This window comes from Ochotona princeps, chromosome 15 (assembly GCF_030435755.1).
Source record: "Ochotona princeps isolate mOchPri1 chromosome 15, mOchPri1.hap1, whole genome shotgun sequence".
Taxonomy (NCBI): domain Eukaryota; kingdom Metazoa; phylum Chordata; class Mammalia; order Lagomorpha; family Ochotonidae; genus Ochotona; species Ochotona princeps.
In genome coordinates, this window is record NC_080846.1 from 15,963,177 (window position 1) to 15,989,580 (window position 26,404).

The following is a 26,404-nucleotide window of genomic DNA, read 5'->3' on the forward strand; positions in this document are numbered from 1 at the left end:
AGGCAGCCGGCCTCAGGCCTCCAACCTCCCAGGGCTCCTCCTCCCCAGCCCACTGCCCCACCCCCTCGCAAGCACAGATGTTTAATACTCCTGGCATCTGAGGCCACCCACTCTGGACTTGGGCCTCTGCTGTAGCTGGTGTGTGAGCCTGGGAAGCTGGGAGGAAAATCTCCTTAAAAGCAAAAGCAGCAGCTTCAGGCATTGTAGGACCTGCGAGCTTGTCCTCCCAGGAGGTAAGGTGGATGCTGGGCGCTGAGGGCTGGGAGAGGAGGACCTGGGTTTCCCGTGTGGCCCTAAGTGGGAACTCCAGGCTTGTCACATGTTCATTCCTTTTACAATGTCCAGTGACCCTCAGGACTTTGAGGGTGTCAGCCCCACCTGGCCAATGAAGTCCAAAGATACTAGCAGACAAGTTGGGGGTCACCTGAACTCAAATAAAGGGCTTCCAACTCCATCTGCGGTTCCAGACACAAGGCCCAGGTTACGCTTAGGCGTTGAAGGGTCCCTGGTTTCATGGCAGAGGAGAAGTGTTAGCTAACAAAGTCTCTGCTGCAGAACAGCAGGCCTGCACCCAAGACTGGTGTGTCTGCTTTGAGTCAGGTTAGCCACAGTGCAGGGCCTGCCCACATCTTTGCACTGCATACATGAGCTGTAGTTGTCAGTCATTCACCAAACAGCTCAGCCCAGATGTTCTCAGACAGGGAGGATATTGCAGGCAAGGGTGGGGGACCATGGTCAACTGGCCAGGTTTTCCCACCCGGCCTAGGCTGCCACCTACAGGCCACTGGGGCCCCCCACCATGTGGCTGCCTCTGCTACTGGGTGCCTTGCTCTGGGCCGTGGTATGGTGGTTCAGGGACCGTCAGAGGCTGCCCGCCAGCGATGCCTTCGTCTTCATCACCGGTTGTGACTCAGGCTTTGGGCGCCTCCTGGCACTGCGACTGGACCAGAGGGGTTTCCAGGTCCTGGCTGGCTGCCTGACGCCCTCGGGCGCAGAGAAGCTGCAGCAGGTGGCCTCCTCCCGCCTCCACACCACCCTGCTGGATGTCACTGACCCCCAGAGTGTTCAGCGGGCAGCCACGTGGGTGGAGATGCACGTTAAGGAAACAGGTGAGCACCCTGGCCACAGGGGTCACTTGTTGTGGAGGTGCCTCCCCTGCCTGCCCTCGGCATCGTCTTCTGTCCCCACAGGGCTTTTCGGTCTGGTGAATAATGCTGGCGTGGCGGGCATCATCGGGCCCACACCGTGGCTGACCCGAGACAATTTCTACCACGTGTTGAGTGTGAACACATTAGGGCCCATTGGGGTCACTCTGGCCCTGCTGCCCCTGCTGCAGCAGGCCCGGGGCCGGGTGGTGAACATCACCAGCGTCCTAGGTCGCCTGGCAGCCAACGGTGGGGGATACTGCGTCTCCAAGTTTGGCCTGGAGGCTTTCTCTGACAGCCTGAGGTAAGAGGGTACCAGACTGGGGCTCTAAGCCCAAAGGACAGACCAAGTAACCAATTAGTGCCTGCCACCACAGACCAGTCAAATCTAAGACCCAGGAGAGTGGAGGATTTAGCAGGACAGAGTTCAGGGCTAGACTTCATAGATTCAGATCCAAACTGATTCCTGTGAGTCTGATAATCTTACAAAGATTCCTTCTCTTCACCTCATCTCTTAAGCGGGGATGAGAAAACCTACCTCCCAGAAGTTGTGGGAGGTGAATAGAGGGAATCCATGGGGCCTGGTAGGTCCTGAGCACTCAGACTGAAGTGTTCAGCCTGCTAGCCTCATGAGGAAACCAACATAAGCCCAAAAAGCAGGCAATAGTGCAAACAATTGATGGGCTTGCTGGGCCTTGCCCCCAGCCCACAAGCCTCCCAGGCCGCTCCCTGTGCTCCCCTGCCCCACTCCTGGTTAAACAGTCACGTTCAGAGGCCTGTAGGTAGACCAAGGAGGCTGGGTGAGGACGATGGGAGCAGGGCTTGAGTCCAAGTACAGGCTGCTCCAGCCCAGCACCCCTCACCTTCATCCATCATACTCAACATTCTCCCCCTTGTCCCACTTCCTCAGCCTGGAACACACCCCATACCTGAACTTCTCGTGACATCGGCACCAGGGCCATGGGAGGTGCCCCCCTCCCCTCCCAACCAGATCCTGCTGCCTTCAGATCAACACTCAGAACCCAAGCCTGTGTTCTGGAAGTTAGGAAATGGGGTTCCTTTAGGTCCAAAGTAGGCCAACTGTGCTTCCCAGCTGCCACAAGCTTGTAATGGTAACAGCAGTTTCTTAGCCTGCAGTCCCTGAACCATCATGTAGCCCCTTAAGGAAAAGTCTATCGACATCTGCTATAGACCAGAGAAAAATGGAGAGAGAAACAAACTTTAAACATCCCTTCATCCCCTGGCTGGCAGCGGCCCCCCGTCAGGCCTCGTGTCCCTTACCGGTGGGAACATCCTCCGCACCCCCACCTGTGTCCTACAGGACAAGCCCCCAGGGCCCTCTCTCTGCTCCCATTCTAGGCGGGATGTGGCTCCCTTTGGGGTCCGTGTCTCCATCGTGGAGCCTGGCTTCTTCCAAACACCTGTGACCAACCTGGAGGCGCTGGAGAGTGGCCTGCAGGCCTGCTGGGCACGGCTGCCACCAGCCACACAGGCCCACTACGGAGAGACCTTCCTCACTAAGTGTGAGTAACAGGGCCAGCTGGGGGTATGGAAAGTGGGTTCTAGAGCCCAGCCCCCATTGGCCTGCTGGGATTGGTGAGGACCGATGTGATGCCACAGGGACTCTCCCTTGCCCCCAAAGTGGGGCAGGGACCCAGGAGCCCTCTCATCTTGCTGGGAACACGCCCCAGGACCTAGAAGATAGAGCCTGAGGGGTGGGCAACGGGCCTTAGGACACAGGTTGACAAAACCCATCTTGGGCCTGCAGACCTGACAGTGCAGCGGCACATCATGAACTTGATCTGTGACCCAGACCTCACCAAGGTGAGCAAGTGCCTGGAACATGCCCTGACTGCTCGTCACCCCCGAACCCGTTACAGCCCTGGCTGGGACGCCAAGCTGCTCTGGCTGCCTGCCTCCTACCTGCCAGCCAGCCTGGTGGATGCCGTGCTGTGCTGGGTCCTTCCCAAGCCTGCCCAGGCAGTCTACTGAGTCAATCCGCCCAGCAGGGGCTGCTTTCCAAGGGCAAGCACTGGGATCCACTACTGTCCTCCCTCTGGTACTACCTGGCATCTAGCACCAAACAGGCATGCAATAAATGTGTACTGTCTAGAAAAGCAAAGTGTAAGCGATCAGGGCACAGGCACCCACTATGGGACACTGGGGGAACCCCTTTATCTTTGGGTGAACTTTGAAGCTGCACCTAAAGGAGTGGCCACCAGAGGGCACTTTCCTCGTGCCTGCATTTCTGCATTTGTACTTGATCTGTTTCCCATGGGGCAGGAAAAATGGTGATGAAGCAGCAGAAGCGTCCACATGGGTGGTTTCCGTGGAAGAAAAAGCAATACTCAGTCTTCTAAGTCCAGAACGAGGGACAGTGGCCACAGAATCTCATCCGCATCCTGGAAGGGGCAGGTTCCTCCTGAGGACCAGGAGCGAGGGGCGTGGCCCTGAGTGCACAGAAGCCCGGGAAGATGACTGCAAGTGACCTGGGAGGGGTTCCCAGAAATAAGGCCTTGGTGGGAATCCCTGTGAGTTACAAGGGAAGTAGTTTCATGAATGTTCTAGCACAGAGCAGAGAAGGGCAGGGAGGGCACTGCACCATAACCTCCAGATCCTACCTCCCCCTTCCAGCCCAAGCAACACATTCAAGTACATCGTCTTTTCCCAGGTGCCCCCCAACACCACACACACACACACACACACACACACACACACACACACACGTCTGCCTTCCCCAGAGGTGCACAGAGCACAGAACATAAATAGGAAGAAAAGGGTTGAGATTTGCACTTTTGTTGTTGTTTTCACAAAAGGCAGAATTACAGAGAGAAGAGAGACAGATCTTCCATCCACTAGTTCATTTCCCAAATAGCTCCAATGGCCTGAGGTGGGCCAGTAGAGCCAGGAGCTTCCTCTGGGTCTCCCATTTTGGTACAGGGGCCCAAGGACTTAAGCCATCCTCCACTGCCTTCCCAAGAACATTAGCAGGGAACTGAATCAGAAATGGAGCAGCTGGGATTCGAACCAACACCCAAATGGGATGCCGGCACTGCACAGCAGAGGCTTAGCCTGCTACACCATGGCGTAAGCCCAAGGATCGCTCTTTAAGACAAATTGACAGCATCTCTCTTTTGGGTCTGAAAAAATAATCCGTTTAATGGAAAAACCTGGTGAATATGACTCGGCTTCCCTAGATGGAGGGGGCTGCAGAGAGCCCTACATCACCTCATAGCCGCTTCGGATGCTCTTCACGAGGCAGCAGGCCAGGACAATGCCCAGGATCTAGGAGAATGGGGAGGTGGAGGGTCAGGAAGGCTGCCCACCTTAGATGTGCCCATGGGACCCCAATACACCCAGGCACCCGGCCCCTGCCCAGACCATCTCTCACCTCCACAAAGGCAATGCCCAATGCTGCCGCAGCCACCACCAACACATTCTTCCTCAGCCACAGCCCAATCTTCTCCACACAGCCCTGAGGGGAGGCAGACACCACCAGAACTTCCCACGTACCTCCCAGCACTCCAACACCACTCTCCCATCCCTGACCCTGCTCCCCCTCCAGGTTACCCAAGCCCCACCCTCTCTCGGTCTTCTGCCTACCTCAACATAAATGTCCGTCACATTGAATGCCACCCCACAGTGCGCGGTCACATTGACACAGCAGGAGTCAGGAACCCGGTCCTTGCCCAGGCCAGGGATGGCCGCCCAATCCGTGTAGTTAGCAGCCCCACAACACTTGTACTGGACAAGGGAAAGGGGCAAGAAGTAACCCTCCACCCACAGGATGGAAAGGAACTTCCCTTCATTGCATCACAACCCTTCCCCTGCCTCCCGCCACAGCCCTACTCACATCTTCCTGCAACTTGTCCAAGGCGAAAGCAGTGTGGTTGTCCGTCAGGTAGCTCTGCATCTGCTGCTGGAAGTCCTTGTTCACCTCAGACATCACCTAGGGATTAGGAACAGCCTCGGTGAGATTGGAACTCGGGCTACCCCAGAGTTCAGAGCGGCCCAGGTAGGGCTCTGCCCTCTCTCCCTCCCTGCTCACCTTGTCTCTAAACACATAACCAGCGATGGCTGCAGCCACTTCCACCAGCATAATGAGAGACAGGAAGACAGCAAACTGCGGGAGCGGAGGACATGAGTCAAGGTCACCAGTCCACAGCCATATACCCCAGCCCAGCCTCACCCACCCGCTGCTGCCCCCAACCACAGAAAGGCCTCCGGGGCAGTCCTGGTGGGTGGCTCCCACTCACCGTGACCATGAGACAGTAGTTCTCCTTGCACGTCCCGCAGCAGCCCACAAAGGCCACCAGGAAGAGGAAGGCGCCCACTGCGATGATGACCACTGGCAGCAGGGACCCGGGAGTGGCCCCATGGGTTATGGTCTGACTCAGGACAAGCTGGGCCCCAACACCCACGGCAATCAGTCCTATCGCACAGGCCTGAGATAGAGGGGTGGGCAGGCGCGACAGTCAGGCCAGACCCACCAGCCGGCAGCCCACCAGAACATAGAGTAGGACAGGGCTGGGCAGGAGAGATGGCCCATCCCTGTCCCACACTGGGGAAGCTGCTCCAGGCGCCCTGGGAGAAGGGAGTCCCAGAAGCCTGGGACCAAATGCAAAAGAAGCCACCAGCCAGCCTGGACCTCAGGGCACACATTCCAGGCCACAGGAAGAGTTGGGACAAGCCTCCAGGCGCCCAGCTCTGCCCTGGCCGTGTCCCGGGGGCAGAGTGGGGTGGGGTTGGAGTGGTCAGCCCACGCCTCACCTGTGACTAAGTTCCTCACGCCAGGAAGGAGAAGGGGGCAAAACCAGTGAGCCCCTCCCTGCACAAATAGTGGCTTTTCCAACTGCAGGGGGCAGCGCCCTTCCTGGCCTCCCCACACCAGAAAAAAAAAAAAAGAAAGAAAAAAAAAACCTCTGGGAGGAGATGGGGGAAGGATGTGGGGCGCAGGAAGACAGGGCCACAGGCTGATGGGGACAGAGACCTCATGGTGATAGCATCGGGCCGTTGGCTGGTTGCCCCACCGCCCTGAGAATCACAAGTGGTTGGGTCACCAGACAGGAAGGGCCAGGAGGGATGGGGTGGGAGTGGGGGTGCCGCGTGCCATGATGGCCTTTTTCAGCCCTCAGCAGGCCTCAGGGATCCCTGAAAGCCACAGCGCGGGGTGGCGGCGCCGCCTTCGGCCCAGTCCCTGGGCTTGGACAGCACATCTGGTCTTCAGCTGCTTTCTTTCTCCGGTCCTCCGTTCTCGGGCGCCAGGGCTCACCCCGCCCCGCCAGCGCTCCCGCTCCCGTCCTCGCACTCACGCAAAAGGCCAGCAGCAGGACGTAGAGCAAGAACTTGACACATCTCATGCCTCCTTCCACCGCCATGGCTGCAGGACCTGGGGTTCAAGGGGAGGCGAGGAAGGGAGACTTGGAACCGGCCGAGGGGGGACTTCGGTTTCCCGGCTCCCTGCCGGCCCTCGAGGCCTTCCCTGCCCGGCCCCCACTCCCGGACCCTCCCACCCGGAAACCCCGCGGTCAGATCCACGTCGCCCAGCCCCCTCTCGGCTCCCGCGGCGGGGTGGGAGCCCCGCGGAACTCTCCCGCCGCCCAGGACAGGGGACCGGGGGCCCTCGGGCAGATCCAAGGGCAGCGGCCAGGGGCTCGAGGTCGACGCCGACTCTCGGCCCCAGCAACCCGGGGAGCCCAGGCAGTCCGATAAAATAGCCCTTCGCCCGGTCCCGAACCCACCCCGCACGCACGCTCCTCTCCCCCTGGACTCGGTCCCGGCAGTCCCCCGGGGGAGGGGAGAAGTGTGGCAGGCACCCCCGCCCTCCCCTCCCAGGCTTCTGGAACTTCCAAGCAAAGTTGCTCCGGGGCCGAGAGCGCGGGGCTGGCCTTCGGTATCCCGGGGCGAGCTGGTCTGGACGCGGGGACTGCGGCTGCCGGCCGGGACCCCGCGGCCCCAGGCCTCACCTGCGCTTCCCGAGGCTACGCGCTCCGCTCCCGCCGCGGTCCCGGGGCTCTCTAGCGGCGCCCCCCAGCCCCGGCGCCGGCTGCCCCGCCCGCCCGCCACGGCCCCGCCCCGGGCTCCGGCGCCCGCCCCCGCCAGGTGGCCGCCAGCCTCCCTCATGTGACGCCGGAACAGCTGCGGCCTGAGTCACCGGGGCGGGCCGAGCCCCCGGCCCCACCGCGGCCGCGTGGCCCCGGGCCTGATAACCAGCGCCCACCCCATGCGGGTCAGGGCCCGCAGCGACTGCCAGGAGCTCCCGGCGCCTCGGGGTCCTGGCATAGTCCCCAGCCCCGCGCCAGCTCAGGGTAGGACGGCGGGGCCGAGCGTCGCCTGGCTCCCGCTGGCCCTGGGCGCGGCGAAGGAGGCGGACCAGAGGAAAGCGAAGGAGCCGGCAGATGGCCGGGAGCTGCCCTCGGGGAGGACGGCCGATAGGCTGGGGACGGGAGGCGGGTGTCCCTGCTCGGGACTTCCTCCACCGCCTCCCCAAGCCCACCCAATGCCTCTGCCCTGTCTGGGTTTGGGCTCCCGCATCCCACCCCCTGTCCCCGAGTCCACTGGACTGCCTGGGGACTTCCAGAAACGTCCCCGAGAAATCTCCCGAATCCTCTGTGAGGGCTGCTGGCTTGAAAGAAGGGAGGCAACCATCTTCAAGGGCCACCCCACCCGGCCACTTCGCGACAGAGTGGGTCCTTCCCTCAGGGGTGTGGAACTTTGGCAAGATCTGGACTCCTCTGAGGGTGCCTGTGCCCTGCCTGGGGGGTGGGTAGGACGGGCTGGGATTCCCCCAGCTCAGCCCAGCACACTGCAGACCGCTCCAGAGGCCAGTGACAGGGTGGTGGCCTCAGGGGAGCTGAGTGCACTTCCACATGTGGTCCAGCCTCAGTGCCACCCCTTAGGTTCTGATCCTGCCCCTGGAGCCACTCACTGCCTGAATCTTGGGCTGTAGCTGCACCCGGAAGGCAAGTAGCTGACCAGAGCCAGTGGGGTGGGGGAGGTGTTTGGGCCAAGAGCCAGTCTCCAGGATCGCCACCTTCCAACCAGGCACACCAAGCCCCTGCTGGACCTTGCTCCCCGTTATCAGGCGGGCAGTCCGTGGAGGAGGAGTGGCAAGGAGTGTGAAGAAAGGAGCATTCATCGCTGCCATGGGATGCCAGGCTTGTAGAAGGAGGCAGTGAGGGGAGAGGGTGGTGGCTGCCTGCCCAACTCATATGGTCCTCCTGTCCTCGCAGTGAAGACAGACGCCTCAGGTGACAGCCGGAAGGACTCAGCTGAGGGACAAGGGTGCAGGAGAAGGGAAGAGGTGAACTTACAGGATTCAGGGGCGAGTTCTGGGCTCCGCACAGGATTAAAGCAGCCTTGTGTGAAAGCACGTGGAAGCTGGGGTTGGCTGCCTCAAAGGGCCAGGGAAGGATGTGGTGAAGATGGGGGGAATGTGGTCTGCAGACCAGACTGAAAGACCTTGGATCTCCCAGCACCAAGTTCAACACTTGCTCCTGGGCTGGACTAGCACACATGGGCGAGCCAGCTGCAGAAGCCGGGTCGGAAACAGCTGAGGAGGTGGGAGCCAGGACCCAGAGTGGGCCCTGAGAAATGGACTTGGTTAGCTAGGATGGCAGTGTGCTCCATCACATAAGGCAGTCCCTGAATGCCTCACAAGATGGGGACTAAGATAGGAAGGGTGCCTTGTGTGTGCTTCAGAATGCTGTTGGGGTATTTGGGCGGCCTGGAGGATGGCTGAACCGTGGCTGTGTGACTCATGGGATGGAGTATGGAGGCCATATCTTGATACCCAGGGACCACCTGCTACGAGAAGCACACCAGGGCCTCCAGCTGGATACCTCACATGTGCATATGCACACACACACCAGGAAACTAAGGCAAGAGGAGTCAGACTAGAGATGGAAGTGACCGCAGGCATGGCATTGTAGTGCAGTGAGTTAAATTGCCATTATCCCACACTGCAGCACCAGTTCGAGTCTGTTTTGCTCTACTTCCAACCCGGCTCCCTGCTGATGTGCCTGGGAAGACAGCACAGGATAGCCTGCATGCCTGGGCTCCTAACACCCACCTGGGAGATCAGGACAGGGTTCCCAAGCTCCTGGCTTCATCCAACAGATGTCTGTCTCTCCCTCTGTCTGCATCACCCCGTCTTTCAGATAAGTAAGTGTTTAAAAACAAGCAAACAAACAAAAACGTGATCTGTAAATCTGTGGTTGGGGGCAGACACAGTGGTGTGGTTTGTTAAGCCACCGCTCGACAACCCTGGCGTTAAATTCAGATTTGTGAGGGTCAGAGCTAGGGAAAAAAAAACAGAGGCAGCCTCAGAGAACTGTTCCATTGAAGGAACATGGGAGTGGGAACCAGCAGCCAGAAAGGAGCAGAAAGCGGAGGGTCCTTGCAGGGCAGGGTCCTGGGCTGGACCATAAGGTCTGTCCGTGAGGTCAGGGCTGTCTTCACCGCAGGCTTGGGAGGTCACTGCTGTTCTGCTTTAGAGATAAAGAGACCGGCTCGGAGGCATGGAGTCACAGCAACTGAGCATTTTTTTTTTTATGATTTTCTTTTTTTTATTTTAAAGGTGGAGTTACAGAGAAGAAAGCTCTTCCATGTTCTGGTTCACTCCCCAAATAACTGCAATGGCTTGAGCTGGGCCAGTTCACAGCCAGGAGTTTCCTCCTGATCTCCCACATGGGTGCAAGAGCCCAAGCACTTGAGCCTTCTTCCACTACTTTTTCAGACTAACAGCAGGGAGCTGGATCACAGCTTGTGGCCTGGGAAGGCAGTTGAGGACAGCCCAAAGTCTTAGGACCCTACACCCACATGGGAGACCTGAAAGAGCTCCTGGTTCCTGGCTTCAGATTGGCTCAGCTCCAGCCATTGCGGTCACTTGGGGAGTGAACCATCGGATGGAAGATCTTCCTCTCTGTCTCTGCTCTCTGCCTATCTGCCTTTCAATTAAAATAAATAAATCTTAAAAAAAAAAAAAAAAAGAAGTGGAACAGCCAGACATATATGAGTCTATCTGGGATCTGACCATGGGCAGGGATTTAACCTACAGTGCCACAGACCCAGCCCCAAGCTGAAGATGTGACCTGTGAGTTCAGAGGGTCCTGAAGCCTATGCTTACTTCCCTATTTCTAAAAGGGCAGTATAAAAGGGAACCTTGAGAGGCAAAGAGGGAGCCTTGGCCAGGAGTGTCAAATCGGATGATGGGAAGCAAGGGAGAGCCATTGGCTGAGGGGGCCTTCTCTCAGCAGTGGCAAGGGCTCCTACTGAGGCAGAAGAGTTGGGGGAGGAAGTGCAGACATGTGGGTGGGCAGGGAGAGAACAGGGGTGAAGGCCAGGAGAGGACACACCAGGGGAGGGGCTGCGAGCAAGCCACAACAGATGTAGAGTGGCAGCTGCAGTGGCAAGAGGGAGGGCCAGGCAACCTACAGATCGGCCTAGGTGGAGCTGGATGCACAGGGAGGGGGAGAAGGGAGGAGGGATGAATCGCCCATTCTGGTGCCCGCGCTACATTTGGGGGTCCTTGTACTCCCAGCTGCTCCACTTCCCATCCAGCTCCCTGCTTGTACCCTGGGAAAGCAGTAGAGGATGGCCCAAAACCTTGGGACACTGCACCCACAGGGAGACCCAGAAGAGGCTCCTGGTTCCTAGCTTTGGATTAGCTCAGCTCCAGCTGAGCCAATTGGGGAATGAACCAGTTTACAGAAGATCTTTTCTTCCCTTTTCTTTTCTTTTCCTTCCTTTTCTTTTCTTTCTTTTGTTTTCTTTCTTTCTTTCTTTCTTTCTTTCTGGCCAGCACAGTAGCCTCGTGGCTAATTCCTTGCCTTGAATGCACTGGGATACCATATGGGCGCCTATTCTAATCCTGGTGGCCCCACTTCCCTGCTTGTGGCCTAGAAAAGCAGTGGAGGAGAGTTCAAAGCCTTGGGACCCTGCACCTGTGTGGGAGACCTGGAGGAAGTTCCTGGCTCCTGGCTTCAGATTGGCGTATCATCAGCCGTTGTGGTCACTTGGGGAATGAATCATCGAACTGAAGATCTTCCTTTCTGTCCTCCTCTTTCTAAATCTGACTTTGCAATAAAAATGAATACATCTTAAAAAAAATTTTTTTTGTATTATAAAGTCAGATATGCAGAGAAGAGGAGAGGTAGAGAGGAAGATATTCCATCTGAGCACAACAGCCAGAGCTGTGTCAATCCGAAGCCAGGAGCCAGGAATCTCCTCCAGGTCTCCCATGCGGGTGCAGGATCCTTTGGGTCATCCTCGACTGTTTTCCCAGGCCACAAGCAGGGAACTAGATGGGAAGCGGGACTGCCAGGATTAGAACTGGCGCCTCTATGGGATCCTGGCACATGCAAGCTAAGGGCTTTAGCCACTAGGCCCCATGCTGGGCCCTTCCCTTTTCAAGTAAATAAAAAGAATTGTAAATATTGTATTCTGCTCTTAGACTCACCTGACAATTATCTGGACACTCCACCCCAACAAAGATAGCCAAGATAGGGGTGAGGGTATCAGCCCAACCTCCTTCTATCCCAACAACCTTGATCTTAGCCTAGACACCCATTCCAGTCCCAAGACCCAGCTACTGTTTGTGATGCTTGGCTCAGTCTTCAGTGCCTGACCTTGCTTGGCTCCTGTCCCAGCCTCTTCCCAGCAACTGCCACCATTAACAGTAAGGTGAATGCACAAGCCCGTCTGGTGAGTGGAGGCAGGTGGGCGGCTCAGGACCCTCATCATCTTCACACACTGACTGCTCTGGGGAGGTCTCTAGCTTCTACACATCCAGCACAGGAATATGGTGACATCCACCTGAGACACACACATTCCCGGCTAAAGTCTTTGCCAGAACAGAGCAGAAAGGAACATGGGAGAAACAAGACAAATGCAATATTGGGGATTGAAAGGCCAAACATTTGCTTATCCATGAGTGGAAATCCTAAACAGACAAGGCATTGGGATTGTATGGAGATGAGGGTCACTCTCACAAACGCTTGCAATGGTTAGGGCTGGGCCCAGCTGAAGCTGGCAGGTGGGAACTCAATCCAGGACTCCCGTGGCAATGGAGGGCAAGCACTAAAGCAAGAGCCCAAGCCTCCCACAGGGCACACGAGCAGGAAGTTAAAATTAGAAGCAGAAGGTCCAGCGTGGTAACCTAATGGCTAAAGTCCTCACCTTGCATGTGCTGGGATCCCATATGGGTGCCAGTTCTAATCCAGTTCCTTGCTTGTGGTCTGGGAAAGCAGTCGAGGACAGCAGAAAGCCTTGAGACCCTGCACCCACGTGGGAGACCTGGAAGAAGCTTCTGGCTTCAGATCGGCGCAGCACCAGCCATTGTGACCACTTGGGGAGTGAATCATTGGACGGAGGATCTTCCTCTCTGTCCTCCTCTCTGTATGTTTGACTTTCCAATAAAAATAAATGGATCTTTTTTTTTATTTTTTATTTTTTTTTTTAAAGATTTATTCATTTTATTACAGCCAGATATACACAGAGGAGGAGAGACAGAGAGGAAGATCTTCCGTCCGATGACTGACTCCCCAAGTGAGCCGCAACGGGCCGGTGCGGTGCGCGCCGATCCGATGCCGGGAATCTGGAACCTCTTCCGGGTCTCCAACGTGGGTGCAGTGTCCCAACGCATTGGGCCGTCCTCAACTGCTTTCCCAGGCCACAAGCAGGGAGCTGGATGGGAAGTGGAGCTGCCAGGATTAGAACCGGCGCCCATATGGGATCCCGGGGCTTTCAAGGCGAGGACTTTAGCCGCTAGACCACGCCGCCGGGCCCAAAATAAATGGATCTTAAAAAATAATGAGAAACAGAACCAGGATGCCAGTGTCCCAAGTGGTATGCCAAGAGTCCCTGCCTCTAAGTGCATAGGCAGAGACAAACACTCCAGCACATGGTGGCAGGTGGGTGTAGGAGTGCTGGGTAGGGGTGCTGGGACTGCCTTGCCTGACTGCTTGCTAGTCCCAGCAGTCCCGCCTGAAGACCTGAGATGCATGCTCCCTCCCCAGCTCCCTCTTCTGTGCCTGGGAAAGCAGCAGAAGATGGCCCAAGAGCTTGGGTTCCTGTCTCCCCCACGGGAGACCTGGATAGAGTTCCAGGCTCCCTCAACCCCCTCCTTGCCTGGCCAGCAGTGAGAATGGTGGCAGTCCTAGGAACGGAGTGGCTGGTCCTTGGAGGCCCAGGGAAGGAATCATGCAGAGGAAACAGGAAAGAGCAAGGAGGCCTGGAGGGGGGTGTCAAGAGAGGAAAGGGTGGCCCCCAGCAGGTGCAGGGCTGGCCTGAGAGCACAAGGGACTGGGCCAGTCGAGCCCTGTCTGCACTACCATCACCACCACCACCCAAAACACACATCCTTTATCGCTTGCTCCCAACCTGCAGTTCGCTTAGAGGGCCCTGGGGATCAAAGGCTTCCCAGGGCTGCCAAGGGACGGGGCAAGACAATTGCAGGGTGTTGTGCACAGTGTGGGCAAGGAGGTCATTACCTAAGAAAGGGCTCCTCCCTCCACTCAGGGTCTGTAGGCACCCTGATCAAACTAGCCTCTCCCATAGTCCCAGGGAGCACAGCATGGTAGGGAGGGCTGGGATAGGGAGCCTGAGGGATGACCCCCATACACACACACACACACACCTTCTTAGGAGATCACAACCCCCAACCCCCTTAATGTCCATCACCCTGACTCCGAAACAAGGGTGGCCGGTTGTAAGAGCAGAGACCCTGGCTCGGGACTGAGGAGCGTAGGTCTGCGGAAGAAAACTACTCCCTGTTGAGCCCACTCTGGTGGCAGGGGTGCAGGATGGCCGCTTCGTCTCCCCGCCTGGCTGCAGCACCTCTCTGGCAGACCCTGGCCTCCCTGGCTGCAGACCCTGCGGACCCTGGTGACTGGTCCCCTTCAGGAGGAGTAACCGGACCCTCCCAGGAGCTGCAAGTATCCCTGCAGGTCCTGAAAGGTTCCCCCTCACAGGGCCATTCCTTCTTTCCTGCACACCCTTCCCGCCGACATCCTTGTGCAGGACCTGGCCCACATCTGCTATGAACCAGTCAGGACCTTGAAGGAGGCGGGCCTAAAGATTGCCTGGGTAATGTCGGGAGCAGGGCACCCCTTAGCTGAAGAACAGTTGCCAGGGAGACCAGGACAGTGGGCGGGGCTCTCAGTCACAGTTCCCCTGCCCTGGGGATCAGGATAGATCCGCATGTCCAGATCTCACCCAGCTCCTTTTCCGTGAAGCTGTCAGGGTGCCACCCTCAGAACTGAATCTGAGGAGAGCAAGCAGCTGGGAAGCTCCGAGGGGGTTAGTTCCTGCAAATTGGGGGACCAAAACCTGAAACCTCAAGGTGGTGAGGGGAAGACAAGATGCAGGATGGGCTGGAGACAAGAAGAAGCTTAGTGCATTAAGATATATATATACTCCTAGCACTTTTGGGACCCAGGAGTCTAAAGCGAAGATGCAAAATATGTGCACTCCCAAAAAAATTTTGGTTTTCATTCCACCTCCAAGGAGCCAGCATTCTGAATCCCACCAGGAGGTGGCAGCCTTGTCCACTCATAGAATTAAGGCCAAGCGCACCAACTCCTCTCTCTCAAATTGTTCCTAGCTCCCTGATACATACCGGACACCATAACTCTGAGCATCAACACTTTTCCCTGCCTCACGCATCTTCCACCAGGTGAACTCAGCAGCCCTCAGTCCTTCTTCATTTAAAGCAGCTGAAGAATACTCAAAAAAGTTCTGACACAAGCATACAAACCTACAGTCCATGATGCGAGACACTTGACCTCCCCATGATTCATGATCCTCTGAAATCGGTGTAGTATTGTTACTCTCCTCTTAACACCTGAGGAATTTTTTTTAGTAGTTTTTATTGGGCCCAGTGCGGTAGCCTAGTTCCTGGAGTCCTTGCCTTGCATGCACTGTGATCCCATATGAGTGCTGGTTCTTATCCCAGCTGTTCCTCTTCCCATCCAGCTCCTTGCTTGTAGCCTGAGAACGCAGTGGAGGACAGCCAAGACATTAGGACCCTGAACCATGTGGGAGACCCGTAAGAGGCTCCTGGCTTCGGATTGGCTCAGCTCCAGCCGTTGTGGCCGCTTGGGGAGTGAATCATTGGATGGAAGATCTTCCTCTCTTCTCTGCTCCTCTACGTATATCTGATTTTCCAATAAAAATAAATAATTTTTAAAAAAGATTTTCTAAAAATTTTTATTGGAAAGGCAGATATAGAGAGGAGAGACAGAGAGGAAGATCTTCCGTCCGATGATTCACTCCCCAAGCGGCCGCAACAGCTGGAGCTGAGCCAATCCGAAGCCAGGAGCCAGGAGCCTCCCCCAGGTCTCCCACATGAGTGCAGGGTCCCAAAGCTTTGGGCCGTCCTCAACTGCCTTCCCAGGCCACAAGCAGGGATGGGAAGTAGAGCTGCTGGATTAGAACTGGCGCCCACATGGGATCCCGGGCGTTCAAGGCGAGGACCCTAACCATTATGCTATTGCATTGGGCCCTGCACCCAAGTTCCTGAGCCATCATTAGTTGCATTAGCAGGAAGCTGGATCAGAATTGGGTAGGGAAACTCAATCCAGTGTCTCAAGTGGAGTCTTAATTTTTTTTTTAATTTTTATTTGAAAGGCAGAGTTAGAGAAGGAGAGCGTGAGACAGACAAAGAGACATCCATTTGGTCACTCCCCAAATAGCTGCAAATGCCAGAGCTGAGCTGATCCTAAGCCAGGAGCTAGGAGATTCTTCTGTGTCTCCCATGCAGGTACAGAACTTTTGGGACCATCCACTACTGCTTTCCCAGATCAAGCAAGATGCTGGATGGGAAGTGGAGCAGCCTGGACTCAAACCAGCAACATAGGAGATGTCTGTGAGGCAGGCTGAAGTTTAGCCTACTACAACACACCACAGGCCCCTCCATCCCTAACCTCAAGGACTGTGCCAAACACCTGCCCTAACCTGTCATGTCTGAGGTGCCCTGAGACATTTCAAGGGAAACACTAGGAGGCACATGTCCTGAAAGTGGGCTGGTCCTGCTCCTCTGGTGTCTTGTCTCCTGCCATGTCCTTCCAGAGGGAACAAGCTGGACTCCATCGTTTTTGCATCTGCCACCAGATCTGTGTCTGATGAGCAGGTGAATGACATTGGAGCTGGACAGGTGGGAGTATGCTGAAAGGCAAGTGCTGCTCCGGAGAGAATTATTGTTAGAAAAAGAGGAGCCCCTGAAGGCCTCCATCAAAGAATGATCTAGACGATAACTGACATTGTGGATGAAAGAAGTTAATGAAAGGTTAAGCTGACAGTTTTGGTTTTGGGGAGGGAAACAGTGGTCTGGTTTTGTTCCATTTTGTTGCAGTCTCAATTCCCATCCCTCTTGAAAATGCACCTTCCCTTCTAAGGTCTGCAGCCTAGGCCTCCTCACCGCCCTTCACCTTCTCCTCTCCTCACCCCTACACCCTCGGCTTTGGCCCTCATTGTACTCCAGCTTCCTAACCCCAACTCTATTCTTATCTCTCATGCTGCCTGCACGAAGGCAAGCCAACTTTAAGATGTCTTGTTCTCCAGGGAGAAACCAACATCCCTCTGTCCGCTGGACACGTCCAGCCAGAAGGTGCACCCATTGACTCAACAACCTTGATGTGTGCCAGGAAAAAAAAAAAGCAGGACCTGGGTCTTCTGCACATTTCCTGTTTGTCTATGGACATGGGTTTGAGATTAAGAAGAAATTACTCTGGAGGGACTGAGGTCAGAGATCTCAAAGCACCCCTGCCCTCTGCCCTCTGGCTATGCCCAGAGTCAGATGGGAAGATAGGGTCCCACATCTGGGTCCCTCCCCGAATGGTGTCCTCCCCGAATGGTGTCCTCCCCTGAAGCCTCTGAGGGTTCACCTCTCGGCCCTCCTTGTTCCTGCAACTCCTAGCCCCTTCTGAAACTCCAGTATCTGGACCTCCAGCTTTTCAGGTTCCTCTGCAATCAGCCTCGGGCCTCCTCTTACTGCCGGATCTGCTGCACGCCTGCCTTTCTCAGCCTGCTTACCACCCCCGGCCCTATAGGGACCCAGGTTCAAGCTCATCCCTAACATTTTCAGGAATGCCCATCCCTCCCGGCCTCTTCCTCCCCTTAGGCTCTCTAGCCGCTGGCCTCTGAGCTCCTCCAGCTTCTATGGCTAAGTTCTCACGCTGCCACTGCCGCTGGCTCTGGTTGTCACTGCTACTGCCCCCTAACCCTGGCCTCCTCCGGGGACTCCCGAGGGCGGGGGCTGGTTTCCCACTGGCTTTCCCGGGGTTCCCATCAGCTCTCCTGCACCTGTTCCCATCTCTCCGCTCTGTCCTCTCCCCACTGCAGTCCCATGCCCCTGTCTATCTGTCCACTCTGCAGACCTTCAGCCTTCGAGTCCAGTCCGCATCTCTTTCTGTCTCTTTCTCTCTCTCTCCTCCCTTAGGGACTCTACCCGGACCGACTCTCGCTCTTTCCCCACCTCGGGCTCTAGCTCCCAGTGACCGCTCCGTCCCTGCTTTCTCCGCCCTCTCCTCCGGGCCCTCGCCCCGTGTCGTCGCCCCCCGGCTCGGCCTCCCTCCCGGCTCCCGCGCTCGCTCGGACTTGGCCTCGCTCTGGGTCCCTGCCCCTCAGCTCGCGGTCTCCTCGTCTTGCTCGGGGCCCGCGCTCCCTCCCTCCCGATGGCTGGGCTCTCTCTCCGGCTCCCTCTTTCGCCTCGGATGACAGCGCTACCTCTTTTGTTGGCTCCGTAGCCAATCGCGGCCGCTGACGACACGGGGGCCGGGGCTATAAAGGGCCTGGCCCGGGCTCGGGGCCCCCCCAGCCGCCCGCCCCGGCCGCCCGCGCGCCCCGCCCGCGCGCCCGCCGCCCCCGGCCCCCCCCGGCCCCCCCTCGGCCGGGCAGCCCCCAATCCCGCGCCGCCGGGACCCCCTCCTCCTCCCTCCGCCCCCTCCCCGCGGGACTCCGGCGTCCCCGCCCCCCAGTCCTCCCTCCCCTCCCCTCCAGCATGGTGCTCGCGGCCCCGCTGCTGCTGGGCTTCCTGCTCCTCGCCCTGGAGCTGCGGCCCCGGGGGGAGGCGGCCGAGGGCCCCGCGGCGGCGGCGGCGGCGGCGGCAGCGGCGGCCGGGGCCGGGGGGGAGCGCTCGAGCCGGCCGGCCCCGTCCGCGGCGCCGGAGCCGGACGGCTGCCCCGTGTGCGTGTGGCGGCAGCACAGCCGCGAGCTGCGCCTGGAGAGCATCAAGTCGCAGATCCTGAGCAAACTGCGGCTCAAGGAGGCGCCCAACATCAGCCGCGAGGTGGTGAAGCAGCTGCTTCCCAAGGCGCCGCCGCTGCAGCAGATCCTGGACCTGCACGACTTCCAGGGAGACGCTCTGCAGCCCGAGGACTTCCTGGAGGAGGACGAGTACCACGCCACTACCGAGACCGTCATTAGCATGGCCCAGGAGAGTAAGTGCGCTTCGGGACGCGCGGGTGGCGGGACGCCGGGGTCGGCTCCTAGGTGGAGTGCTCCCGAAGGCTTCCTCTGCCGGAACTTGACTGGCTTGGGAAAGGGGGACTGCCCCGCGCAAGTTTTCCGAGCGGTTGAGATGGGCTGCGGAGTTGTGTGTGCACGTCCTGCCCCTGAGATGTTGTGTACTACCCCGGAGTGCAAAAGGCCCTGTTGAGGAGTCCAGGGTAGTTGGGTCCTGCCGCCCGCGGACCTGGCAGCGACTCCCTCCCATAGGGGTGAGTAGTGGGGAGGTGCTGGGACGCCCGCAGTTCCTGCTAGGTTCCAGTGCTCTTGGCCCTCTCCGCACGTGCCCACCTCTCCCTGACCCCGTTCGGGGTCCCAGAGCCTTGGATCCCTCGGCTGGCAGCCCAGCTGGCACCTTTCCATCCCTCGCCTGGGGCCCACCGGAATCCCAGGGACCCCAGAAAGCCTCGTCTTCATGTACTCTGAAGGAGCGCAGAGAACTCTGGACACTCAGTGACTGCTCAGTCCTTCCCTCGGTCCTTCCCGCTGTCTCCCTTATTTTTGCCTGTTCCTGTGCACAACTGGAGAGAGGAAACCCTAGGAAGAAAGGAAAAAAAAAAATAAGGGGTGGGGAGTGGGTACCGAGGCATCCGAGCTGCTGCGGGCCAAACGGAAGATGAACATGTTAATAGACCAGGCACTGCTTTGATATTTTATGGCCTGGAAAACCCAGGCCAATATTACATCCCCTTCTCATTCCAACCCCAGCTCTCCCTAGGGTCAGGTGACCCCCCTTGTACCTCTTCTTCTGTTTTCTCTCCCCCCGCCCCCGCCCCATTTCAACAGCAAGGAACCAGGCTTTTTCTTACTCCCTAATGGTTTGGCAAGGTTACCCCCCCCACACACACACACAGAGTTTGGTTTTATGGCTTTGAACAGAAGAGAGGGGGAACTGGTTTATTGGCAGATGGGTCATAAAAAGCTGGGAGCTGAAGGGAGTCTTGGTGGCCCATCCCCATGGGAGAGGCCCGGGGCCCAGGTGTGCATGTGGAGAGCTGAGAGGTGCAGCCTACCAGCCATGCCTCTGTAGACCCAGACGTGTTCAGGACTGTAAAGGAAACTCCTCGGACCAGGAAGCCAGCAAAGCTTGGCAGGTGGTGAAGGAGTGAGAATCCAATTTTGGGTTCTGAAGGCTTTTGCCAGGGAGGCCAGGGTCAGGCAAAGACCCACTGAGGATTGTAGAAACAGTTGGAGAGGAATTCTTATGGAGTTTGCCAGAAGCAGGTGGACTACGAAAGGCAGATGGCGTGTGTGTGTGTGTGTGTGTGTGTGTGTGTGTGTGTGTGTTCCCAGGCTGGGCACCGGGCTGTGGACTTCCCCTTGCCCTTTGCTATCCCTGGCATCACTTGACCCACAGGCCTGAACCCAGACTTAACTCTTCTGATGGGGATGCTGGAAGGGAACTGACTCCTTGTACCTGGACAGGGCAGTGCAACTCAGACCTAGGAAGGGGTAACACCAGCAGGTGGGGCCGCACCCCAACTTTGTCCCCCTGTCACTCCGGGACTTGGATAACTAGGGAATTGGGTCTCCAGCCAGGTATTGTACGTCCCCTTTAAGAGCCTAGCTGAGCTCTTAAGAGAGGGAGGGGGAGCGGAGGGGAGGGGAGGGAGAGAGGGGAAAAAGGAAAAAGAGACTTTTATAGTCTAATCCCCAGGGACCCGCTTTAATAAGAGACTTGTGCTCTGCTAATCGGGGGAGGTGTTTGTCAGCAGAGATGGCCTCCGCTCCCCTCCCCCTTCCTCCCCTCCCCCCTCCCCCAGCCCTCAACCCTCAACCCTGGACCCCAGCCCCCACCCCTCCTAGGCTGCTGGGCCTGCCCTAGTTCCTTGTACCCTCTCAGGCTCTCCCACCCCAGCCTTCATTCTGGGAATCCAGTCCCCTGCTCTTCTGGGAGCCAAGTCCAGCCCCTCAATTTCTCTGCTCCCCACACCAAGAGGCCCCTGCCCTTTCAGCCCAACCTCCAGCCCCTAGGCTGTGCTGCCTAGGTTGGGAGAGAGTGGGGGGGGAAGGGGAGGCGGTGGGCAGGGAGGGGGTTGGGCTTTTGCTGAAAATAGTGCAATGACCTCTCTCCCCCACCAGCGCCGCCGCCTCCTAAACCTGACCTGCTGCCTGCCACCAGCCCGATCAATCCAACCCAGATGTGGCCCCTTCCCCGCCCTCCATGTGTTGGGGGCTCTCTAGCCCCCCGGTTCCCTCTGTAGCTCTGCCTTTGTTCCTCCCGTTGTCCCCCTTCAATCCTTTCTCTTCTTGACCTCACAAGGCTCAGCTCCCTGCATCTTTAGCTTCCCAACCCCATCCACTTCTACTCCCCATCCACTTCTACTCCAACTCCTGAACTTGCTACTTCTCTTCCCTTCCCTCTTCCTGCTCTTACCTGCTCCTCTACCCTGTCTTCACCCCAGAACTTCACATTCTTACCTCCCTTACTATCTGCAGTCGCTCCCATCTCTTCCCTTTTTCTTTCTCCCTACTGTCCCCACATCCAGGGGTGCGGGGGTATATGGTGATTCCCTGGTGCCCCAAACCGCATGTCAGCTTAGGTAGGGGAAGCACATTTGGAGCTTAGAAAACTAAAAAACTAAAAATAGTAGAAGCTGCTGTTGTGCTCACATTTTTTACATAATGCTCAGCACCCCTATCAAAGAGTATCTCTATTCCACCAAGAAGCTTGGTGGGTAAGGTCAGATACTGGTCAATGAGGAGCCAGGCAAGGAATGAACCCTCTTTGATTTAGCCAACAAGTTTAGACACCACGAAGAACTTTCTGACAGGGGCCTCTATCATTTAAGTTCCACCGAGAGTGGAGGGAGTTCATTCTGCACACTTTTGCTGAGAACTGCCTGGTACCACAGGAGACACTAAAGTGATAATGATTTGCAAAATGGACATGCTGTTAACAACTACCCTCCCGGAGGTTACTTCTAGTTCTGATGCTAATGGAAGGCATCCTTTGCCATGTGGCACTTGTCGCTCCCCATCTCACCCAGTGTTCCCTTGCTCTAGCTTCTCTGCCTGTTCTTTAGTGGCGGTTCTCCAAACTCTGCTCCCTCACACATGCCTGAGACTCTGACCAGGGGGTTACCTGGAAGGACTCCCAGAACCTTGGGACCTCAGAGAACCACAGGAAAGGAAGCATGTCCCCAATACAGGAAATTCATGAAGCCCTTTCCAGTTCATCTCATTTGGTGTCCTCCTCCTGGGGTGGGGAGAGGGGAGCTGATGGGATTCCACAGAGGTTAAGTCCTCTACAATTATGCACAAGTCAGGACTTAGCCATGACACCAAGGGGGCCATGCTAGCTCATTTCTGAATCTTGCAATCTATCCTGTCCAATGGAGATAGGATTTAGAGCATTTCCACTGACTGAAAAGATTAGGAAAGACAGCTGGGGAAGAAGCTGCAGTGGAAGCAGGTTTATTCCTGAAGACTCAAGAAGGGATCCATTTCTTGTTCCAGAATGAGCAGAAACAGGTCAAATGTAAGCTTGAGAGATGCTGATTCTTTGGAAAGATTTAATGCCACTTGATTGAGAAACCAAAGGAAGCTCAGGGGAGAAAGGATGACCTGTTATAATTGATCTGATGTATTCTGTATCACTTCTGATGGTTTAGGCAAATAGGAGACAATGTAGAGGTAGTTTTCCCCACTCCTAAAAAGCTGAAAAAGTAGTGGTATTGATGAGGAGGTAGCAGGTCAGGAAACTTGTTCTTAGGAGAGACAAATGGGTAGTTCAATGCGTGAGTGCTTGGGTAATTCCATTTCACTGAGTATGTTGTTCCTAATGGCAATGAGACAACAAGCCCAGCTCTGAATTCTGGTTTACTTCATGGGATAAATTTAGCTCATGTTCCCTGGCTGGGTGGACCTCGTGTTCTCCCCTCTGAATTGCCTTTTTTGTTTGTTTGTTTGGGGGTTAGAGGTGTCATGCCAGGTGCTACCTGCCCATCAAAGAGGAAATGGTGCCAGGTAACATGAGGATAGGAAGTATGGTAAGAGGTACAACTGCCATGAAAAGCATCAAAGATTCAGAAAAAGTTGGAGTTCTGTGTCCTGGGAAAGTTGAAGGAAAGGAAGTTGCAGGTCAAGGGACTGTTCCCTGCTAGCTTTGCAGGGTAGCAATGGGATTTGGGACAAGGACAGGTAAGTAAGGCCTGACAGATCCATGACCCTATAGAGAGCAGACACTGTACTGAGCAAATAGTAGTCACCAAGACAGCCACAAAAGGGAGAAGAACTGGACAATTCAGGCCGAGAACTTCAAACTGCCAATGCTATGTGGGACAGCTGATCTCCACATACACCCTTTGCTGATACTTCTGTCCCCTTCTCTCCCACCAGCGGACCCTGCAGTGCAGACAGACGGCAGCCCACTCTGTTGCCATTTCCACTTCAGTCCCAAGGTGATGTTCACAAAGGTACTGAAGGCCCAGCTGTGGGTGTACCTGCGGCCAGTGCCCCGTCCAGCCACAGTCTACTTACAGATCTTGCGACTAAAACCCCTCACTGGGGAAGGGACCGCAGGAGTAGGGGGTGGAGGACGACGTCACATCCGCATCCGCTCACTCAAGATTGAGTTGCACTCACGCTCCGGGCACTGGCAGAGCATCGACTTCAAGCAAGTACTACACAGCTGGTTCCGCCAGCCACAGAGCAACTGGGGCATCGAGATCAACGCCTTTGATCCCAGTGGCACAGATCTGGCTGTCACTTCCCTGGGGCCAGGAGCTGAGGGGCTGGTGAGCAGGGGGGCCTCAAGTGGTGGTGGATATGCATAACCTGGCCTTGAGGAGGTGGGGATATTGGAAAAAGTAGACCAGGAATGAGCAGGGGATGGGAGATCAGGATTATTTTTCTGGGGCCAGAGAAGTTGAGGGGGTGGGGTGGCAACTATTGCTTTTCAGGGCTCTAAGCCAGAAAAAAGCTGAAACTGAATTTGGGGTGAAAGGCATCATTTAACAGGAGATCCATGGGAACACAAAAACTGGCTGTTAATGAGCCCTGGGCCAAGAGGCTGAGGAGGGTTATGTTGCCAAAAGAGGAGGAATTAGGTAAGGTGAGCTGGAGGTAAGATGGCTAGCTGGCAGAGTGGGCAGAAGCCGTGATGTGGGGGTGGGAGCGGCAGAAAAGGCAGTAAGTCAATGGTATGTGATATGATGCCCCTGTGGAGGCAGGTGGGAACGAACAGGGAAGAGGAACTGTTCAGGGTTATGTCACATCTCTTTCCCCTCTCCCTGACCCCCAGCATCCTTTCATGGAGCTTCGAGTCCTAGAGAACACAAAACGGTCCCGGCGGAACCTGGGCCTGGACTGTGATGAGCACTCGAGCGAGTCCCGCTGCTGCCGCTATCCCCTCACGGTGGACTTTGAGGCTTTTGGCTGGGACTGGATCATCGCACCTAAGCGCTACAAGGCCAACTACTGCTCTGGCCAGTGCGAGTACATGTTCATGCAAAAGTATCCGCATACCCATTTGGTGCAACAGGCCAACCCGAGAGGCTCTGCTGGGCCCTGCTGTACCCCCACCAAGATGTCCCCAATCAACATGCTCTACTTCAATGACAAGCAGCAGATTATCTACGGCAAGATCCCTGGCATGGTGGTGGATCGCTGTGGCTGCTCCTAACATGGGGGGGGCAGTGGATGCCTCCCCCACTGACCCTACCCTAAGACCCCCAGTCCTGGTCCTCATTCCCCCCCAGCTCCACAGCGCCCTCCACCTCTCCCCATGAACATCACACCTTGTTCCCTGACCAAGCAGTGTGCAATACAACAGAGGGAGGCAGGTGGGGATTGAGGGGTGAAGGGTTTGGGGGAAAGGGGAAGGAAGGGCATGTCTGAGGTTTGCAGGTGAGAAGGTTTAGCAAGAAGGCGGAGAGGTATAGAGACAGAGGTAGAGACAAGTATAGATGGTGGAACAAAAGAGCAGCAGGGAGAAGGCAAAGAGACGCAGAAGACAGACTAGGCAGAGACAAACACGGAGAGAAACGGAAATGGAGTAATAAATGAAAGCCCCAGGCTAAGCCTCCTTTCTTCCACTGGCAAAGTGAGGGCTTGGTATAGTTCGGGGAGATCCCCCAACTACTCTGTAGGAGAGGAAATCAAAAATCCATTCTTAGCTTCTTCCTTCTTTCCCTTCATCAGTGGTCAGGGCAAGGGAAATGAGGGCAGGGGCAAAAGTAAGGATTTGGGAATTTTATTTATTTATTTATTATGACTTTACATATTTTTTTTTTGGTATTTGGCTTTACTGGAATAGCAGGACCCCTGCCCAGTGCCCCATTTTCCCCATATTTCCTAAACCCTGCACTCCCCTAATGCCCACCTACTTAAGCACTTGTATAAAGCCTCCAGGGTTGGGAATGGGAGTAAAGGGCAGGAGGACCAACACATGGAATTTCTAGCCTATAATCACCCTAATTCAACCTTCCTGAGCAGAACGGGTTGAACTAAAGCCACTGGTCAAAGAAACAGTAAAAGGTTAGGATCTAAGAGCTGGGGTTGGGGGAGCCCTTAACACCCAGAATCTGTCTGATGATCGCCACTAAGCTAACCCTCAGGCCCACCCTCATGGTGTTACTTAGCCAAAAGGTGCGGCCTGCTTTTGCCCCAATTCCCCTCAGCCAAGAGAGACCAAAGAGCCTGTGGAATGTCCCTGCTCCAGCCTCTACTTTCAGGTCAATAAAAGGGGTATATAGAGATCCCAGAGTTCCCCAGGTGTAGAGAAAGTTAGGAGGGGACAAGAAAGGAGAAGCATGGAGGCTGAAGGCCACAGGGCATTTGAATCCAAATTGCCACTCTGGGCTAGGGAACAAAGCCAGCAGACCAAGGTGGAAGGAATTCTGGAGGGGGGCATTTTAGTCCCCCAACCCCAAAGCTCAGGGTGGAAGAGGGAGAACAAGAGAACAGAGTGTCTATAATTATTTTTGTCTTTTATTTTTGGAATCTAGCAGTCCCTGGCAGCAGGGGAGGGACAACACAGTGGGGAGATGTGTCCGACAAGGCCAGTTAGAGCAGAGGATGGGAAAGCTAAGAAGCAGGCAGACATCGGTTACCATGTCAAGTCGTTTAGCTGGGTCCATCCATTCCTCCCACAATCCTGACCACCCTCCACTGGACTCACTGTGCCTCAGTTTCTTCCCCTCGATGGAATGAGAAATGGCAGCACCCGCCACAGCCAAGAGATGAATTCTGAGCACTTACCACGGGCACTTTATGGACATGAAATACCTCTCGCTGTGGGACAGATAACCAGGGCACCAGAGTAGTGGTGAAGAGATGAGGCTTCGAGGAGTGGCAGCTTCACAGTGCAAGCCCCCATCTGCCTCCCAGCTGGACAGTGCCTGAGGCCGAGGAGCCCGGACTCCACACACCTAATCTGGACCTCAGCACCAGCCTCTCAGCTCCAAGAGAACCAAGAGGATGTCGGGAGAGGAGAGGGGAAGAAGCTTCAGCAAGATGGTCACTCTCAATGGAACCAGCAGCTATGGGTCTGATATAAACAGTACTGAACTAACCTAAGTGCAACCTTTAGCTGGCAGGCATTCCTGCAAGGCTGTTCTCCCCAACAGCATGACTCTCCCTTGGCCAGATGGTGGAGGGGGAAAAGGTATGGGCCCACCCTTGAGACAGTGATGCAAGCAAGCATCAGCATCTTATTCCTGTTCTCATAGTGAGAAAGTGAGATATGGTGTTTCAACAGAGGAATGGACAGGAGGTGGTAAGCATTTCTACTCCTCCCATTCAGCAGCTAC

General features: G+C 56.2%; 3 protein-coding genes across 4 annotated transcripts; 2 read left to right on the forward strand and 1 right to left on the reverse strand.

The window, feature by feature from the left end:
- RDH5 (retinol dehydrogenase 5) lies at positions 1–3,363 on the forward strand. 2 transcript variants are annotated; one of them, XM_058673573.1, is made up of 5 exons: positions 1–238; positions 767–1,109; positions 1,191–1,449; positions 2,505–2,668; positions 2,914–3,363. In XM_058673573.1, exons 2-5 carry the CDS (start codon positions 800–802, stop codon positions 3,135–3,137), a joined length of 957 nt encoding a protein of 318 aa, XP_058529556.1. In that variant the 5' UTR covers positions 1–238; positions 767–799; the 3' UTR covers positions 3,138–3,363. The 2 variants fall into 2 exon arrangements, with proteins under 2 accessions (XP_058529556.1, XP_004589694.2); XM_004589637.4 differs by having other exon boundaries at positions 1–1,109.
- A 914-nt stretch (positions 3,364–4,277) lies between these two features.
- CD63 (CD63 molecule) lies at positions 4,278–7,192 on the reverse strand. The gene is made up of 8 exons (XM_004589639.3): positions 7,112–7,192; positions 6,458–6,534; positions 5,402–5,590; positions 5,194–5,268; positions 4,999–5,094; positions 4,749–4,889; positions 4,537–4,620; positions 4,278–4,430 (listed from the first exon to the last, which is right to left on the reverse strand). The coding sequence occupies exons 2-8, from the start codon at positions 6,521–6,523 to the stop codon at positions 4,365–4,367; spliced, it is 717 nt and encodes a 238-aa protein (XP_004589696.1). The 5' UTR covers positions 6,524–6,534; positions 7,112–7,192; the 3' UTR covers positions 4,278–4,364.
- A 10,788-nt stretch (positions 7,193–17,980) lies between these two features.
- Positions 17,981–24,465, forward strand: GDF11 (growth differentiation factor 11). The gene is made up of 3 exons (XM_004589641.3): positions 17,981–18,583; positions 22,992–23,389; positions 23,896–24,465. Exons 1-3 carry the CDS (start codon positions 18,145–18,147, stop codon positions 24,274–24,276), a joined length of 1,218 nt encoding a protein of 405 aa, XP_004589698.3. The 5' UTR covers positions 17,981–18,144; the 3' UTR covers positions 24,277–24,465.
- Positions 24,466–26,404: the final 1,939 nt, after the last annotated feature.